The sequence below is a fragment of the Fundulus heteroclitus genome, chromosome 11 (genome assembly GCF_011125445.2).
Source record: "Fundulus heteroclitus isolate FHET01 chromosome 11, MU-UCD_Fhet_4.1, whole genome shotgun sequence".
Lineage (NCBI taxonomy): Eukaryota > Metazoa > Chordata > Actinopteri > Cyprinodontiformes > Fundulidae > Fundulus > Fundulus heteroclitus.
The window spans coordinates 25,967,187-25,987,618 of NC_046371.1; the positions used below are offsets into that span (position 1 = coordinate 25,967,187).

At 40.2% G+C, this 20,432-nt stretch overlaps 1 protein-coding gene across 7 annotated transcripts in view; it reads left to right on the forward strand.

The window, feature by feature from the left end:
• gria3a (glutamate receptor, ionotropic, AMPA 3a) overlaps positions 1-20,432 on the forward strand; it is a 141,057-nt gene that overhangs the window by 81,019 nt on the left and 39,606 nt on the right. For all 7 annotated transcript variants that reach the window (XR_004931942.1, XR_004931941.1, XM_012867125.3 and 4 more), the window contains exons 5-8: positions 14,527-14,580; positions 14,790-14,951; positions 17,022-17,189; positions 17,495-17,599. Coding sequence is in view for 5 of the 7 variants with exons in the window: in XM_012867125.3 (XP_012722579.1) it covers positions 14,527-14,580; positions 14,790-14,951; positions 17,022-17,189; positions 17,495-17,599 (489 nt within the window). In the remaining 2 variants the exon portion in view is untranslated. The remainder of the gene's footprint in view (positions 1-14,526; positions 14,581-14,789; positions 14,952-17,021; positions 17,190-17,494; positions 17,600-20,432) is intronic.

Consider the following 20,432-nt stretch of genomic DNA (forward strand, 5'->3'; position numbering starts at 1 on the left):
CAGCTCTCTACGGAGGCGTACAAGACGAAGACGGTTTTATACCCCACAGCTGCAGAGCTACTGAGGTCAGTTCTGGTGACGTCACAAAATCTTATGAGTCAATAGCAATACTGATTCAAAATTAAATGCAAGATGCTTGTTAAGCCTTAGGAGGGCGCCACACAGATGGTTTTGGAGACAAAATCAGCATTTCAACAAATTTGCAGTAAGTAGGCAAAATAATGACCAGGATATGCAGACAGAACTACAAGACAACCATGTATACAGTTTATTAGTGCACAGACAAAGTTGATTTGGGGGTGAGGTTCCCTTTAACATGAATAATCATAATACTGGTAATCCCTGATTACGTGCAATCATTTTGTATTAATCAAATAAATTCTAATTTTGATGAATATTCAGACTCTAACATAACACAGCATGCATGTACACATGGTAAAAAGTGAGTCCAACGAAGTGCAATCAGCTCTCAGTAGGAGCAAAAAGAGAAGTGCTTTGCTGACAAAATTAAGAGAGCATAGAAGATAAAAGCTCAAAAGAGCCCAAATTAAAATAAAACTAAAAAAAGGACAAACTGAAATATCCAGTTTTGAAATATTTTCTGAAAGCTATGTAGCAAAGGGATTTAAGTGTCAGAGCAATGCGCGGCCTCTTCACGTGTTAGCATGCTTTTATCGTCATATAAAAGCTGTAATGTCTTAACCTCGTGTTCTTTGTTAAGATGTCTAACTATGATGGCTACTGCCCTGCACATAATGATTTTTATTATTACCGGACAGGCGGACTTCACTTTGACCTTCAGCTGCATCTGTTTCCATTCCCGTGGACGCAGTGGGGATATAATTTATACAGCAGCGGGAATTATTTCATTAATCGAGAGAAATATGCTTCTCTCCAGCTGCCCTTCACGTTCACACGGAGCGTTTCTTCAAGCGATTTTTGGATTACCTTCACATTCAAACTGAGTTATCCAGTCAGACACCGGAGGTCTCTCTGTGGCACATGAAGCAGATTCAGTGAGGATTTCTTGTCTGGGGGGGGCATTGATGTCAGGTCGGAGGCGGCATCCGTTTGTCTGCTGGCCGCACCCGCGCCTGTTGCTGAGGATTCCTTATACAAGCTGTGACATCAACACTTTGTTAAATGTAATATCGGCTCCTGTGTAAGTAGGACACACTGTCCCGTAACCAGCACCAACAATGAGCCTACTATAAATAGCCTACTCTCCTAGCCTGAGGGAAGATCTCTCGTGAAGGCAGGAGTGAGCAAACGCGACTTAGATCAGTCAGGCATCAGCTGCTCTGGACACGGTGCGTTTTTCAAACAGTGAGACACTCTTTGTTTCTTTTTGATGAATGCAATGCAGCCAAGATACCTCACCCGGCCATTGATGCATGTGCTGACTATGGGGTCTGTAGTGGAGTTTGTGCCAGTTACTTTTGTCAGGTTGTTTATCTGTGGTTGCAGCTCTAATGTATTGGAAAAGGCATTACTAAAAGTTCACTCATCTCCTTAGCAGAGCAAAGTCAGAGTAATACGACGTTCAAGGCTTCCCATCAAGCATAGAAGCATTGGAAATGTGTTATTGCTCCTATGGAGGATCCATCACCCCCAGCCTCCTCCTGTGCAGTGGAAAGCCAGGGAGTTTGTGAGAAACAAGCTTGTAGACTGAGTCTGCCGCCTGGATGGAAATATGAGTGGAGTTAAACACCCAGAGGTGCACTGGAATTCCACTCTCACCCAAGACGATAGAGGAATTGCATCCTGGGATCGCGTCCAGCAAAGCTTGGAACCAAAGTGTCATTGTTGGGATTTGGTTGTAAATGTTTTCAACCTCTGGCCAGGAAATGTATCTTTGGGTAGATATCTGCTCTTAGGCTGCTGTCCTCTTCTCTGGATTTTCGGTCGATGAGTGATTTTTGCAAATCCCTTTTCAATCCGCCTAAATATCTTTCTTGAAGTGTCAGTTGTGGAGTGACTTATTAATGGAGGTTGTGGGATTTAATGCCAAACATCTAGCTTGCCCAAAATGTGCTGTTGAGACATGCGCTGTGTAAAAAGACGCATAACTTTTTCTTACTGTTCAAAGACATAAGTCATATTCAGTACGTTTACTTATTTGAGCGAATCAACAGTGAAACACATTGTATAAAATAATTACACACAGAATCATGTTTAAAACCTTTTATTTCTATTAATTATGACAATTTTCCACATATAGCTTATTAAAAATGCAACATTTAAGATTAGAATATTAAAGGTTATTTTTAAAGTTTATTTTTATTCTAACAATGAGCCCCAATGTGTTGAAAATTGCTGTAATATTAGGTCTGTTTTTTTTTTCCATTGTTCTGGATGCTAGTAAATAAATAGAAATATTAAATAGGAATATTTTGGAATGACATTAAACAACAAAAGTTTAGTCTACTTTGATGTCAAATAGTGTGGAAAAAGATGGCAACTTTATACAATGTATGTTAACATCTGGTGTCAACTGCATTTATTGCCAGTTGCATGTAAAAGTCTTCATTAATTCATGTATTTCATCTATTTTGTCATATTATGACTTTAAATTGAGCTGTGGGTTTGAGTATTAACAAGACGTCCTGTTCTTACCACCTAGAAAGAGGTTTAGTTTTAAACCCAACACAAATATTTGTTTAGTGCAGTGGCTATCTTTCTAAGCTTGACGCACCTTTATGGGGATTTATCCAAAATCAAAGCAACCGGTAACAGATACCAGCATGTTTCCTTTTTAAGTTTGTTCCATTTTAATAAAAATACCAAATTTGACACAGTTTGAGAGATATAAAAGAGTATTTAGGCACCACTGGGTTTCTTAAAGAGCTGTTAGTTACAAACTTGGCATGTAGTAGATCAACTAAAGGACAATGCATCTCTTGACGTCTTTTGTCTGGCTCATTTAAAGATACCGCTTGTCTGCTGGAGACATTTTTTGGATGAGTGTGCAGTTTTAATATATTTAATATAAAAAGTTGTCGTTTTTGACATCACAATTGAAACGTTCAGCAGGACGGTAAGTTAAAAAAAAAAACAGCTAAAGTAGAAAGAAAATTGTGATAGACCTTGAGACCTACTCTTTTCCAGATTTACCAAATGTAACAATCTGAAGGAGAGCACTGTGCCTGCTGTCTGACTGTTGTTTTTGTTCTCGGTGCTTAACAAATGTTATGCTTGATCCAGTTCATCACTGGTTCTATAAAAGAACCAGTCTGATGGCCAACTTGGACCCATATATAAAATAGGTTGAGCTAAGAAACTGGATGGATGGGTGGATGGATGGAAACAGCTTTAAACTCAGTTAGGCTTGGTAGTGATGGGCTCATTTTTGAAACCATTTTACAATATATAACCTATAGGTTATATCGTCATATGAATAAAAAAAACTGTAAATATTCACTTAATTTAAGTCGCTGGGAGAATTATTAGTTTCTCATCCAGCTTTTCTAAATTTACCACAGAACAGACACTGTAGAGGCGATCACCCGGTGCAACAAATTAAATATGAAAGACTATCATGAAAAGTATATGTGATGCCGCTGCTCCGACCATTCTGCCTGATATGTACACCACAGCAACAGGAGCACTATTCATACATACGCCCTCATTTTCTTTTGGCTTCGCTTTTACAGTAAAAATAGTTTCGCTTTCTTCAATTTCTTTCACCTCAAGAGGACACGGCGTCTGAAACAGTAAAACATTGAGTGCAGCAGAGGAGGGTGGGGGGGGGGTGGGGGGTTAGCATTAGCTTGTTTGTTGTGTGCAGGCATCTAAAGAAGACCCTGGAGAAGTTGAAGTTAAAAGGCAGCTTCAGTAGAAAAACAAGATCAAACCCATTTAAAGCAGGAGAGTTGGCAGGCAGGCGCATAGCTACAACAAAGATCGTTAGAACATTACAGGTTTAGATGCCGTTTTTTTCCCCCCCTGTTTTGCTGAAACTGGTGTTCTGTAAGAAGACTGATGTCTAGAAGTGTGCAGCTGGTGGCGACTACAAACCAGAATGTTCAGCCTCGAAATGCACACAGTCTTGGGAAAAGGACAGAGGACAAAAAGCTTGCTTAAGGGTTTCTAAGATATATGAAAGAGGTTGATACACGCTAAGTTTTCGTACTTCCGCACAACATTGTCGATGCAGGCGGAGATTTCGTTATGTGCAGGAGCTACTTTTCTTTTTTGTGTAAAGATTCAGCTTTGCCACGAGTTTCCACTGAGGCATTTGAAGCAACGTTTGTCTGGTATGCAGCCATGCCCTTCTTCCTCTGTACCCAGGTTCTTTGGCAGACAAATCCCTTTTCTCGTCTTGCCCAGTTTGGAGCATCATAACTGTAATTAGATTATGGGTGTAACAGGACAGTTATTGACTTCAGGATGTGTGCTCTAGTTCTGAAGAAGGCAAATCACTGTAACAAAGAAGAGCCACTATCCGTGAGCAGAGAGGCAAATCCTCTCTGAGGCACTTGGGCAGACATCCAGCTCGGTACAGGACTGTGGCTCCAGCCTGCTTAATTAGAGTCAGTTCCCCCGGGAGTATTTAGGCCGATGGTCCTGCAGCTAGTTTTTCCCGCTTTGAATGTCTCATCTTTTGAGCAAGATATTAGGGGACTAGGTCGGGGAGAGAGAGAGACAGAAAATATGCAAAAAATTTTGTTACGGTTTTCAAGCTTGGAGGTGCAAAATGTCATGTTTTTTTTTTTTTCATTGCTGTTTCAAGACCATGTCAAAACAGTTTTTAATGAAAGCACAGTTTTTCAGCTGAATCACTTTTATTTTGCAAGCGAGGTAAAGGTGTAGAAACCTTCCTTCTGTCAGCTGACCAGCTGTGTGTGGCAATACGTGGAGGAGGGGCAGCGCCACATTAAGGCTGGCTCATGCGTGATGCACTTCTGGCTGCCGCAGAAATAAGACATGCGGTCACAACTGTCAGTGTTTAGTTTTTAGCTTTGTTTACTGTCCGTTTTCAGTTCTTCCTCCCTCTCTTAAGGCCCATTCATACCTCACGTAAAAGACGGATACGGATACGGATACGTGTGGAGTGTTTCATACGTTCTAACCGTCGATTTCATCCGTATTTTGACACGAAAATTGGGAGCTTACGATTACGGACGAAACGGATCAATACGGAGCAATACTACCGGAAACGGTGGGGGCGCTATTGAGTTTGTAGTATAAAATGTCAGCAAAATCACGAAGAAGGTTAGAACTCTGGGCTTTAAACAATGGCGGGATTCGAGGAACGACTTGCGGAGCTTGTCCGCAACTACCCACACATATGATGTGTCGTGTCCGGGGCACAGGGACAAACAAAAAGTTTACTTACGAAGCAAATACAACAAAACAAAACAAAAAAATCACGTCTTGGACCGTCGCCATGTTTGATCAGTGAAGAATCATTGGCGCCCAGCACTGCCACCTAGAGGACATATTGGTTATTGCGCACCTCAACGGACGGAGGTATGAAGGAGTCAACGGATAGAACGTACGGACAGAAATACGGACGTGTAGGCCAAACGTAGGGTATGAATGGGCCTTTACTCAGCTTACCCTTGACTCTCTCTGCAGTCAGTCACACCTGCTGGTCATTAATTAGCCAGACTCACTTCACCTGCCAGCCTCCCTACTTAAGCCTCTCTCTGCCTTCACTTCCCTGCCGGTCCGTCATCAGACTCCACTCACTCCTCGCCTGTCTACCTGGTTTACTCCTGCTAGCCGTTGGTACCCTGCCTTGGTTATCCTTGTTTGTCCCTGCCGTGCTACTGATCCTGCTGTGACTCTGGCCTGAAAGCCTTCACTCTGCTGTGCTGGTGGTCCAGCTTGCCAGTTCCTGCCTCCACTCTGCTCCAGCCAGAACTCTCTCCGGGCCGTCAGCTACTGCCTTCATCTACTGTACACCTCTGTTCAAGTCCCGGCCTGCCTTTCTGGTTTCAACATCCACCACTCCATCCTCCTTTCAATAAACTCTCAATTTTAGCTCCGTGTGTGTGGTTCTGAGTTCATTGAAGAACAAATCGTGAAAAAGAAGCTAAGGAACTATTTACATGCAAAGACAAAACAAAGTGGTTGATTATAATCAGAATAATTCACTGAATCCTGGTTCACTGCAGATCTGACTTAAAAAAAAACATGGAATGGAGTTAAATTAGCTTAACTAATTTAGAAAAACATTTGGCATGTGTTTCTTTTGATGAAATAACATTTTGTTTGAGTTAAAGAACCAAAGTTCATCTTAAAGAATGTGAATTGAGGTTAAATTTGCTTCACTAATCAGAACAACATTTGGCATGTGTTTTAACCCATTCATGATGCAAACTTACCTGACTCCGCCAGATAGATTTGCTCCGCATATCCATCTGGAAACCTTCCGTTGAAGTAATTTTGGGAAGGGGCAAAAATACTGGTTAGCTGATTGGCCTATGTTGGTGATAGACGGGCCAAATAAACCAATCAGATTCACACACAAACACAACCACAAGCCAAGCTACTCTTGCTGCTGCAGGTAAAGGCTCGTTAGCTCAGCAAAGAAATACTCTGTAATTCCGATAAAACTTGCTCAATAGCCACGCTAACGCTAGTTTCATCGGCTGAAGCCGCCATGTTCTTTAGACTGAACTGTCGCGCTTCCCGTTGCGTCACACCTCAACCCGCCTCAAAGCCAACGCTGATTGGACGTTCGTTTGGTGAACGGCTCCAAATTTTCTTTAACGGAAAGTAGCCAGACTGATCTGCGAGTGAAACCTTGAAAGCTCGCGAGATCAGGATGGTCTCACGAGGCTAGATGCAAATACCGAGTTACACAAAACATTAATTAAGGAAATAACTTTTTAAAAAATTATTTGCTCAGTAAAATCATTTCCTTTAGGAACGCTTGATTTTATCATTGCGATTTTACCTGCGGGAGCAAAGGGTCGCTGCAGCTCGGTCGCTAAACTCGGTTACTCCTAAAGTTAAACAAAACGCCTTCAAAGTACTTCTTGATTCTGAGATCGACCAACTCGGAAATACATGTATTAGTGACCATATTTTCAAAAAATGTGGCATTAAGATCGTGATTGCGCCGTTTAAGGTTTTTTTAAGGACTAAATATTGTCCCTGGCGTCTGTTACGATTCAGATAAGTCTGAGAAAAACATTTTAGGAGAATAAACAAAATGGGTTGCTGGTGTATAATTGGAATCGGGGCTTATAATCGCGGTTCTGGCTGACAGTTCGGATGTAAACACGGAAACAAGTCGTCGAAGCCCAATTGCCTGGCATCGTTTATGACGGCTGAAATCCGCCAAAATGGCACATAAAAGAAAAAGATGTACATTCTGCAAAAACCACAGTGTCTCAGCGTTATGTGTTCCCGGAATTTTACTTAATGTGGACGTGAGCGCTCTGAGAGCGGACGCGCATTTATCTGTTGTGCCATGGCGCTCATATTTCCAAACTTAATTGCATACCTTTACTCCGATACATTTTCAATGTCTGGTTTAGTTACTTGTTACAAAAAAAGCGAGGCATGGGCGGGCATTGGGGGGCTGTGCCCGCCCACTGAGCCAGCCGTGCTCATGGACTGGAAGCGGATTTTTTTTTTTTTGTTTTACCTCGGAGTGGCCATCATTCTATCTTTGATTTGTCAATCATACAATTCAACCAATCAGATCAACGACTGAAAGCAACATGCTAGCAAATCACAGCTGGAGAGGGGCGGGTCGCTGGGTCAGACGGTCAGCCTTCAGAGAGACACCGTGGCTCGGCTGGAGTCACCGTCGGTGTCGGTAGAGCGGGATGGATATTCGGTCTTATTACCAAACAATTACAAGAAGTGACAACGAAGTAAAAGAGAGAGAGCTGGAAGCAGCGCTATTAATTTCTGTTTGAAAAGTCAGCATTGAAGACAACACTGGAGTAAACATTCACGCTAGGAGGGTTAGCTAGACAGCTAGGAGCACAAGGAGCAGAACCAAGCAGTACAACTCGGCTAAACTGAAGAAACTTGGGTTATTTGCAGGCAGAAGGGAAATCTGCTTTGTTCTGATCCTTGTGCTCCCTAGCTGCTGTAATTACAGAACCTCTGCTAGTATGAATTTTTACTTCAGTGTTCAGCCTGACACCAGCGCTCATGTTTATCAGCATGTCTGCTTATGCTGGACTTTTGAGTCAAAACACAGTGCTACAGGTTGCCGTATCTCACTGATGGTTTCCAGCCCAAACCAGCATAAAACCTGCCCAACTAAAAAGAAAAAAACAAGCCCAAATCTCAAACTCTTTCATGTTAAAAGCATAGAACTATTAAACACATAAGAACATGCTGTTAGCACACTACTGTGCTGTAGCAAAAAAACTGTGCTCCGCACAAAATGTACAATCAGACAACCAAATAACACACAAGATCAACCGGATATATCAACCGGGAAAAAAAGAAAACTTTTATCAATAGCTTCCCAACATTAGTTGTAAATCTACTTTAATATAGACGTAATATCTCTTACAGAATATAGCTCAATCAAATATTTCTCTTTCACAGCCATGCAATATTTTTAAGTTGTTCAGTAGAACTCCACCCCTCTTGGGCGATTATATTGACCAAACACTTGATTAATCATTATTCTTTTCTTGTTTTATTATAACAATCAATATTATTCATTATAACTATTATTCATTGATGATGTCAGATTCGACAGATTCGACTTATTTAAAAAATGAATTGATCAGTAAAATGAACTCTCCCCACCCCAACATAAAATGGTTTGATCATTAGGACAACGGCTGGCTGCAACTTTTAAAGTTTGTTCCGCTGCAAACTAAGAATCACAGGTGCACAGAAAAGAGAAAAAAAAAACATAAAATGACATGAAAGGCTTGAGAGATTTTATTAGTAAATGTGTGCATCTGTGCTTTTTTGTCTTTCTTGTTGTGTCTCTGCTCTGTCTTCTGTAACCCCAGTCGGTCGAGGCAGATGACCTTTCATACTGAGCCTGGTTCTGCTGGAGGTTTTTCCTTCCCGTTAATGGGGAGTTTTTCTTCCCACTGTCGCTTCATGCTTGCTCAGTATGAGGGATTGTAGCAAAGCCATGGACAATGCAAACGACTCTCCCTGTGGCTCTACGCCTCTCCAGGAGTGAATGCTGCTTGTCGAGACTTTGATGCAATCAACTGGTTTCCTTATATAGGACATTCTTTGACCAGTCTGTATAATCTGACCCAATCGTTATAATATGATTTAACTTGACTTTGTAAAGTGCCTTGAGATGACATGTTTCATGAATTGGCGCTATATAAATAAAATTGAATTGAATTGAAAAAATTAGGCGTTCTGGATTGCTATAAGAGCAAAAAAGGATTATTTACGTAACAAGAACTGTAACAGATTCATGTCCTCAGTTTTTAAGATGTTCACATGCGTTGTTATTTTTACTTTGACTACACTGGTGGCCTTTTGAGATTGTTTGGGAAGATACGGAGAGAATAGTTGAACTTTATTTCCAAGAATGCTTGGCTTTACTACTCTCTGTACCCTTAGACAGCCTCTGCTTATAGGAGACATATATTGTGACTCCGGTATCCTGTTAGAATTCTTGCCAACACTGACTGCAGAGAAGAGTTGTGAGGCCAGATGCTTTGGCTTTCGCCCTTCCCTTTAGTGAACATTAAAAATTTAAAAGCAAGTTGGATTAGTTGGTGCCTACTTCAGGTCATGCTTTTGGAATAAATGAGTTATTCTGTTAGTTGAGGTAGCGCCTGGCCTCTGTAGGGGATTTAAAACAGGCAGAAAAAATAGTTATGTTCCCAGGGATCACTGAAACTGGAGCATAGTCCTAAAAATATTTTTTCATACTCAGATGCTTGTTTTTTTCCAGAACAGCTCTGCCATTGGAGGACATTTATAAGTGCATCAAATCTGATGATTGTTCATAAGATCTTCTAAAGTGAACACATTTATGTAACAACATTGACTGATTAAAAATATCTTAACAAAAACAGTATCAGAGAGCTTGGGTTTCGCAAGTGAATGAAAATAACTTAATTATTAGTAGATCAGTTCTGATTTGCCTCGGAAGTTGAAACTCGGATCAGGTGCCGGCGTCAGACCCAATTCGAACATCAAGTAAAAAAACTCAATAGGGTTTGCTAATTGCTTTGGTGCTGACTGTGTTAACGGCTGTCAGCGAGCAGAAATAGTAAAATTAGTATCACTGATAGGCAGTAGGCTATAGATCTAGAAAAAGTTATATGCCGTCATATACTAAATTTAATTGCAGAAACATAACAGAGCATGGAATAACTAGACATTTTTAATGCAAATCCACCCTCTGGACAGCCATGGTCATAGACATTTTTTAACTTTTTTTAAACTATCCTATTAATCCAATAGAAGTTATGTCCAATCTAAGGCAGTTAAAGTTATCCTTGGGTAGCTTGTCTGATAGCACTAACCAGCTTTTAACCACGCTTGGAATTCAGTAGACATCTTTATGGGGAAGTCTTTTCACCTTTCACTTTTCAATCCCGACGTTTAACTGCTCAGAGGACAATAAATGTCATATTGTCTACGTTTATTCAAAGGAAATTTGCTGAGGGCTTATAAGGAAATGTAACCGTTCACTATATGTAAATCAGAACCTGTACAATAAAACAAAGACAGGCTAACGAATATAGAAAATGTCCAACAGCAGCCCCAAACCATGAATTATTTACTTATTTTCTTTGTATATGCTGACCCTGTCTGGATGCACTGCCAAGCTGTTGGGGGGGGGGGGGGGGGGGGTGTTTTTACTTTAGTCAAAGCATTGATTCTTCTGAAATTACCTACTTAAGCAAAAAAAAAAAAAAAAAAAGTGATAAGTGTAGCAATCAACTGTGAGTGAAAAAAAATACAATCAGCATTTTGTGATTAAGGATAAAGCGTCAGCTTTCACTGACCAAACCAAGATGCATGAAATTCATTTGATTTCCATTTTATTAGTGAATCCCAACTACAGAAGCTTGCAGCAGCCAACGTGAAGCATTAAATTGAAGTGCTTTGTTTGCACAATTCCCTCTCTAGTTCCTTCTTTTTTAAGGAGCTCCTCATAAGTTATGTTACAATAAGCGCCACATGCTTTCATCCTAATACAAACAATCATCTTAATTAATAATCATTTATTCTATAAAGAGAGCACTCTGCAGAGACCATCACAGCATGTTTCCCTGTGCGGATTATTTTCCCATTTAGAGGAGTCTCACTGCTGTATCAGTAAGATATGTATCCAGTCTCCAGGCACTGCGGCTTCATTAAATGTCACTTTGGTCACTGGAGTCCCCTCTCACATGACTGGGAAACCAAATCAAAAGCTTCTTCAAGGCAATCTGGGAAACAATAAGTCACAGGAGGTGCCGGGAATTTGTGCTTGTGTTGAAAATGTACGATGTGCAACTTCAAGACTGAAGCCCGAGCCCAGGATGTTGAAACACAATGAAATCAGTTTGTATCTGCAAGAGAGGTAATTGGATTTATTATTGAAATTGGTCAAAGCTATAAAGCTGTTGGGGGTTCAGCCTTGGAGCATCAAGGACGTTCCACCTCTAGAGATTGTTCTGTGACTCGGAGGCGAGGATAAATAAAGGCCTCGTATGGGGAAACAAACTGCATGGAGACTGAAGATACTGAGGGCGGTACAGTGGCTTGGAAAAAAAAAAATCAGACTGATCTATTTTACATTTTGTCACATTATAACCACAATTTTTTTTTTTAGGAATTTGTATGGCAGAATATTACACATTTGTTTATGAGAATACTTGGTTTACAAAATGTTTTCCGAATAAAAATCTGAAAGATGCTGTGCATCTAGCCCAGGGGCTGAGCTAGACGGTTGTCTAGGATAGCGCTGGACCCCTCCGGGACCTGATTGGACGCCTCAAGTACCACCCAGCATGTCTGATGGGTTTCTAAACCTAGCCTTGAAAGATGTGTGATTAGAGTAAAAGACGGATGATTCATCGTCACCCTTTCTTTGCACAAGGCGTGCAGCGTGTGCTTTTCAGGAAGAGTGGCCGGTCGTATTTCCATTTTGTAACAGGCCATTAGTGGCACTTGCCAGTCAAGAAGACCAGCAAAGTAGAGGCTGAGCGCACGTCCGTTTTACCAGTATGTGCACATATGAATTAAAACAATGAGGGGATTAATATTGCTAATTGTTTAATAGAATTGTAAAAAAACGGATAAAAAAAAGTTACATATATGAGCTTGGTCTTTGTTGTTACAGATGTATCAGGAGTGTACTTCCTCTTCAGACTCTTCTTGATCTACCAATTATTGAATACAGGCAGATTTAATATGTAGCGCCGTCTGTTTATCATAAGAAGCTGCAGTTCAGAATCAGAATCAAGAATCAAGAATTGAAGCGCAAAACATGCATAATGTATGTGAGAAGACATGAATGCCATGAATATCTGGGGATGATAGAAAAGGACCTTTTGGATGAACAAATGACTGCTAATTGGTTACTCTCTAAATGCACAGAGAAAAAAGGAATTTGAAGGAAATAAAAGCTACGTTAGAATATATGGGAGTCTACTTTAAAGTATTGCACAAATGGCTCATCAGGAATATGTTAACTGATAATAAGGGTAATTTTTTTTTGCCCATTTTGGATCAAGTCAAAATACATGATCCCTCTAACTGAGAGAAGGCTAGATGCATGGGGTAATGCCAAGTAGAGAGAGAGAGAGAGAGAAATAGATGCCAAAAAGGTCAGTGCCCGTATTCACAAAGATTCCTCTCAGAGAGCTCATATCTTAGCCCGATAATTTCTGCCTAGGAGCCTTAGCTTAGGAGCGATTCGGATAGCTGCTTGTTAGTTGTTAGCAGTTGTTAGCCTTGCAGCAAGAAGATCCTGGGGTCCTTCTGCATGGAGTTTGCATGTTCATCCTGCACATGCAATGGTTCTTTCCAGATACTCCAGCTTTTTCCCACAATCCCTAAAACATGACTGTTAATTAGTCTCTCCAGTTCGCCCATAGCTATGAGTGTCTGTGTGCGTGTGTGTCTGTGTGCATGGTCGTCTGTCCTGTGTGTCGCTGTGTTACCCTGTGATAAACTGACAACGTGCCTAGGGTGCACCCTGCCCCTCGCCCGATTGCTGCCAGAGACAGGCGCCACTCAGGCCGCGACACCCAATGGATAAGCAGCTACAGACAATGGATGGATGGATTAGTACTACAAAAACTCACCTTACCTTCAACCATTCAGTTCTATCTCTGGCTGTATGTTTAGGGCTGTTGACCTGCTTTAAGGTGACCCTCTGCCCCAGTCTCTAGTCTTTTTTTAATTCTTCCATCCCTGTCCGTGCTGCAAAAAAAGCCTTTGCACAACATAATGCGCCCACAACCAAGTTTCACTGTGTGGGTGGTGTGTTCGGGGTGGTGGATAACACACTGCTTTTTGCAGAGCACGTTCTTCTACATAGTTGCATTCTCTCCTTCACGGAGGATTATGGCTGCCAGATTTTTGGAGTGCTAATACTTGCTAATAGTTGTCCTCTCGACAGAATGTCCCTCTATTTTCCCCGTGCATCTGTGCAGCTCCTCCAGAGTTACCACAGGCCTCTCAGCTGCTTATCTGATTAATGCTCTCCTTACCTGGTCACTTTTCCTCGGACCAGAATGGAAGAGTATCGGAGTAAAGGGGCCTGAATACAAATACATGCTAATACTTTTGAGATTTATTTGTGAACATTTTCAAAAAGCATTTTTTTTCCCTTCAACTTCAAAATTACGGTCTATGATGCAAGAAAAAAATGCATGAAAGTTTATAGTTGTAACATTACAAAATGAGAAAACGTACGAATAGTCTAGCTTACGATTTAAATTACCTGATCCGTGTACTGGAACAACTCGAGCACCCTAGAAAACTAATATTGACGTTTTTTTTTTTAAGCAATTTGAATATAGGTAAGCTGTGGAGCTGTGTAGAACGTAAATAGATAAGGAGGAAAAACCCTTCCCACCCCTACACTGTTGTTTTTTTCTTTAGTGTTGTAGTCTGCAATTCAGAGAACAATTTTTTTTTTTTTACCAAAGATAAAGTTTGAAGAAATCGTTGAGCTCTCTCCAAATCTAATTCCTCCTACAGGTGATTTCACAATGTTTAGGTTTAATTAAGTCTAATGTTCGACTGAGACAGGCGGAGAACGAAGAAGCAGAGAGCAGGAGCTCAGGCAGCTGCAGAAAGAGAGAGGGAGGCCTGCCAGAGCCGTGACCTTATTTTACTTGTTGAAGTTAATGGAAAGGAACAAGCACTGTCATTGCAGTTTCTCCCCACTCTGCATGTGCCCATACAGAAGCACACTCACAAACATACAAATGTGCCAGCATGGTCCTACTTGCCCCTGCGTATGTTGCTTTGAAATGTTTTTGCCTTTGCTCTCTTTCTGACGGGTATTTTTTATTATTATTTTTTTTTAAATTAAGGGTCTCTTGTCATTTCCGATTCGTTGTTTCGCAAATGTTCTGCAACTCATTGTGTGTCTTCTTCTGCAAACTGAAGGTGGTGACCTCAGGGAAAAACACCAGGGGATACCACTACATCCTAGCCAATCTGGTAAGGGCTAGCAACAACAACTCAACACAGCCGCTTACGAAAACCCACAACTGCATTGCTCGGTGTGATGCAATTCGGTAAAAAGAAATGCAACCCTCACATTTAACTCGGTGGCAACAAGTCACACGATTACGACCAATGGCGGTAAAGCTAAATCGGTTTTTAAGCTTCTTCCTTCATTATGAGCAACTTGTCCTTTTTGCTCTCAGGGGTTTTCCAACATGAGTCTGGACCGGGTCTTTTCTGGTGGGGCCAACATCACAGGCTTCCAGATCATCAACCCAGACAGCCCAATCGTGCAGCAGTTCCTCCAGCGCTGGGAGCGCTTGGATGAAAGAGAATTTCCAGAAGCCAAAAACACTCCACTGAAGGTCAGCGAGGCATGGCTGCCGATACTGCAGTTGCTTTTTTTTTTTTTTATTTATGTTCAAAGGCCACGTTTCCCCCACTGCTCATCTTCCACAGTTCTGAAGTTTTAAAGCAACTCTCCAAAAAATGTGTCATTCGGATTCATTTTCTGAGAAATGCTTCAGTAACCTGTAACCTGATTTACCCTGAATGAAAACTGTTTTATCTCTAGAATGCCTTGCAAAGGTGTTCACAGACACACGTTTTTCCCATTTTTGTCAAGTTATGGCCACAAAGTTCTTGATGTATTTTTTTGTGGTAGAACAGCAACAAGTAGTGCTTAATTCAGAACTGGATAGAAAATTACAATTTTTTTTAAATTCTTTACAAATAAGAATGTATATCTGTATTCAGCTGCCCCTTCTAGAGTCGTCTTTTCTGCAAAAAGGGATGCAATATTTTGAGGATTTGTCTGTTCCACCTTTGAACCTCTAAACACCAAAATATTGCCCGATTTTTCTCACTGAACATGTCCGACTCTGTCAGATTGGAAGGAAAGCAATTGTCGTCATGAATTTTTAAGTCTTACCGCTGTAACATGAGTAACACCAGCAATTAAATTCCCTTCTGGATTAATACAGTTTTTCCTTGTCAAGACAGCAATGGCTTTGTTCTTGCACCTCTTCCATCAAAAACCCAGATCTGTGGATTGTGCAGCTAAAAGTGTTCCTGTCAGTAGATCCTCCCACCTGAGCTTCGGATCACCACAGCTCCCCCAAAATGTCAGTGGGGCGTTTGGCTGCTTCTCTGATTAGTGCTATCTTTGCCCAGCCTCACAGTTTAGGTGGACTGCCATGTCTCGGTGGATTTTCACTTCTGTCATATTCTTTCCATTTTTGGATGATGAATTGAACAGTGCTCTGATGTTCCATGCTTGGGATGCTGTTTTATAAAACAATCTCCAAACTCTTCACAACTTTCTCCCAGACCTCCCTGCTGTATTCACTAAACCTCTAAGACAGGGGTGTCAAACTCATTTTGGTTGAGGGGCCGCATTCAGCTTAATCTGATCTCAAGAGGGCCACACGAGTTAACTCATTGCAAGATTAAATAGAACTCATAAATGTGGACTTGTTGTTGATTTTTATATTAAGTTAATTTCACTTTTACACAATATATTATGAATAACCTCAGCGTTTCTAAGAAAAGTGTGTGCAATTTCAACAATACTTTTACTCAGTTAAACATGTACTTGTGCATTATGCATAAGAACTGATCACAGTGATTATACAATGTTGAAAAACATTTATTCACATTTTTTGGAACTTAAAAACACTGTCCTACATGACAAAATACATCAAACAGATAAAAATTAAGAAATGATTTGAATTTTTCCACACCTGAAGCTTAATCTGCTAATTAAAACACAGCACCCCTCGTGGACAATATAGGAACTGCATATTTTCAATTAAACGAAGTACATGTTTTTTTCAATAATTGTTTTATCATTCTCTTCCTTTTATCTTGTCCACTTGTGAAAGTCAAATCTGATGAGCTCTTTGTGGCATCTTATTGCCACATTGCCAGACAGGACACTGGGGGGAAAAAAAAAAAAAAAAAAAAAAAAAATTATTATTATTTTTTTAATAATGATAATGCATTTAGCCACAGGGCCGGACTAAATTGTTCGCCGGGCCGGATCCGGCCCGCGGGCCGTATGTTTGACACCCCTGCTCTAAGACCTGCGTTTAATTTCCTCACAAGGTCTCCTTTATAGTAGTTAGGAGACTTTGGTAGTAAATAATTCAGACTGGATTTTATTTAGGCTTATCAGAGTATAGAGGGCTAACGAACAGCACTCTTCAGCTGTTCACTTGTAAATAACTTCGGCTTCACGATTATGCACTACATGGTGTTGGTCTGTCAGATTTTGTAGTTGTAAGGAGACAATGTCTGAAAAAGTTTGAGGCGTATGAATACTTTTTCAATGCATTGCACTTGTAACCACTTGTTGTACTGAATGCCCGGTATCGCATTGGCTCCTCGTGATGTAGTGTTTTGCTTGAAGGTTTTCTTTTTGGTCCTTTTCACAGTACACATCAGCCCTGACCCATGATGCCATCCTTGTGATTGCGGAGGCCTTCCGGTACCTTCGGCGCCAGCGAGTAGACGTGTCTCGCAGAGGAAGCGCAGGTGACTGCCTCGCCAACCCCGCTGTGCCCTGGAGCCAAGGCATTGACATAGAGAGGGCACTCAAAATGGTAGGACCGAGGAGCACGCCTGCTTTATCTTCTCCTATGTATATTTCATTGTTATATTCTCAATGTTTATTTTTTGCTATGTTCTGCATTATATCTGATGCCCCAACTTTGCTTTACTCACAAATGACAACTCTTGATAGACCTCTCCTGTAAATAGGATTGTTATTTGGTATTTTTCTGTGAGAAATATGTACAATAACAAAACACAGTGAGCCATAGAGACCACTTTATGCCAGACTGAGAGTTTGCTTTCTTGCTGTGTACTCAGAACAGGTGTTATAATTGTTTTCTTGGTACAATGGCAGGTCCAAGTACCAGGTATGACAGGAAACATCCAGTTTGACACATTTGGGCGAAGGTCTAATTACACAATTGATGTGTACGAGATGAAGCCCAAGGGTCCCAGGAGGGTAAGTGAGCACACAGCCTTAAAAACAGTTATCATAATTTAATTAATCCTAAATGAGTCATTTTTTTTTGCAGGACCAGCATATGATAGAACTATCAGCGCAGTGTGCATTGAGTCATGAATACAGGCAAACATTGAACGCTGCTCTGTGGTTTGTTTTCTTTCCCCTTACTGGCTGAACAGATGCTGACTGTAGCTCAGTCTTGCAAATCCAGCTTGTATAGCCGGATGTCCAATTCCATCAAATATTTTGATCAGGGAATTATCTTTTCAGCTAAGAATTGCAGCCTGAGTTGAATAAAAATATGAAGTATTAAAATAAATTACAATACCCAGGCCAAAGGAAAACTGTCACACTATAATATCATTATTTAAACACTTTTAGCTTTGGTTAGTGAACACTTTTGTGTGTGGCATTGTTTTGATAACCTTTAAGTGTGCCGTTTTATATCAATTCTTTACAAATAATGTTGTTTTTTTCTTCTCAAGACTGAATAATTTATGGAATAATTTTTTTTGGACTGTTTCAAAAATGCCTAATTGAGTTGAAGTCTCAACTCTAACTAAGACAAACAGTAGAAAAAATGTAACTTGTTCTTTAAACCACTGCTTCAATCCAGTCTGATCAACTCTGGCACCGCTTTATTATTTACCTAATAAAAAAAATACCCACTGCCTCAGTTAGGATTACATAACTTATTCCCAGCTAAAACATAATTGTTTGTTAGCTTAGTCAGAGCACCCTCTATGTTCATTGGCACCCTGGACAAAAAGCCTTAAGATCAATTCACCTTTTATTGTAGCATGATTTCAAACTGAAAAAAAAAAAACAGCCTTTAATTTGTTTTACCTTTTTAAAAAAAATCACTGTTGCCATAATTAGTGTTTATCTGAAGCAGCTTTGTAATTCTACTATTTATCCTTAATAGTAAAGATAATTTACATAAAGTTAAGTCTTGTTTTTTAAGTAAGGGTTGAGTGGGCGTATCTTTAGTTGTGGATGGGTTTGCAGAAGGAGCATTCATGCGAGAACCAACACTGTTCCCAATAACAATCATTACGCAATCTTCCTTGAGACTACCACCAAAATAAGTCTCGGTTATAATGCCGTTCTTCAGGTTTGTAGGGCAAAGATAACCACATCAAGACAAGGCAAGTTTATTATATAATATTTATTTTCTTCATCTTGTTGAGTACAGTAAATCTTAGAGTTGGGCAAATAAGCTTTAGCTTCTGGCCTTTTTTAGATCACTTTTTTGATTGCTTTTGTGTATTTGTTATGGATATTTGTATTTTGTGACAGAATTTTTTAAACTCCAGATCCTTCTGAGACATTAGTCCTTTAATTCTGGAAATGCTGTTCAGGTGATAGAAGGCAAACTTTCTAATTGTCTTTTAGATACTTAGGTTCAGGTCTCAGTTCATAACTACACTCATATTTCAGGCCTGATCAGTGGTTACTAGCTGAAGCAAATGAAGCTGTGTGCTAACTCTTGATTGCTGTTTAAAAAGTTCTTACTTCAGATTTGCGTTTATTCAACTGAAAAAAATCTTGCATTGTTTTCTAGGCATTTACTCAACACTTGAATGGGGACATCCTCACCCGGTGACATTGTGTTGTAGAGCTGCGTGTCGTCTGCATAGTTAGAGAGCATGGAAATATTGAAAAAGAATAGGCCCAAGATGGGCCCTTAGGGAACCCCATATGTGATTTTTGTGGTCTCTTATGTAAAGTTACCTACTGACACACAAAAGTCCCTGTCCTTTAAGTAGGATTTAGACCAGTCAAGCACTGTAGCAGAAAAGACGACATAGTTTTCCAGGCGCTCTAATAGAATGAGGTGATCAACTGTGTCAAGTGCTGCTGCACTCAGGTCCACTATCAGCACTGTGGTTCTTCCACAGTCTGTATTTATACGGATGTCACTGAACTCCTCGATAAGGGCAGTATCTTTACTGTGGCGAGCACAGAAACCTAACTGGACACCAGGCACATCAAATGCAACTGTCGGAAATTAGATCTTTACATACCCACCATTAACATAATCTTTTTTCTCTCACTGTGTGACAGAAAAACAGACTATACATTTCTGATTTAGGTTAGTTAGAATTACAGACAATATTTCTGTTTGCTAAATGCCAGCATAATAAGACAGAGAATTTTTTAAAGAATTTTTAAGACTTTTTTCAAATTCAGAACTGTTTTGTAGTATTATCTTTTAAACTGAATCACTTGGATTTAGATATCTCTCCACAAGCTTCTCACAATATTTTGCTGGAATTTTGGCCCATTCCTCTTGATAAAACTGGTGTAACTGAGAAAGGGTTACCTCACCTTGAGTGCAAAGGTGTGTGAGAGACCTTTGCACTCTGCCCACAAATCATCTATGGGTCTCAGATCAGGGCTTTGTGATTACCATTCTAACACATTGATTTTGTTGTCCTTGTGCTAACTAGCTAATTTATTTGGCTGCCTAGCATGCTTAGTGTTTTTGTCCAAAAGTTGTATCTGATTTTGATTTCAGAAAGAGGTTGTGTCTATATGTAAATATCTGCTTAACATCATGACAGTTCTGATTACTGATGTAGGAATTTGCAGCTGTATTTTTGGGCAACTGAAAGTATATATAAATCTTGTTTTAAAATCAAGCGTAGAAAAAAGGAGTGACCAAATGTAAGAACCTATATTTGGTCTTAATATTTAACTCAGATTAAATAAATAAGTCTTGGCTACGAATGTGGGCATCTAGTGAGAACCTCAGCTCACATTAACATTCAGCTGGAGTTTCTCCATTTTGCCCACAAGCAGGGAAACTTGTCTTGAGCTTGGGATT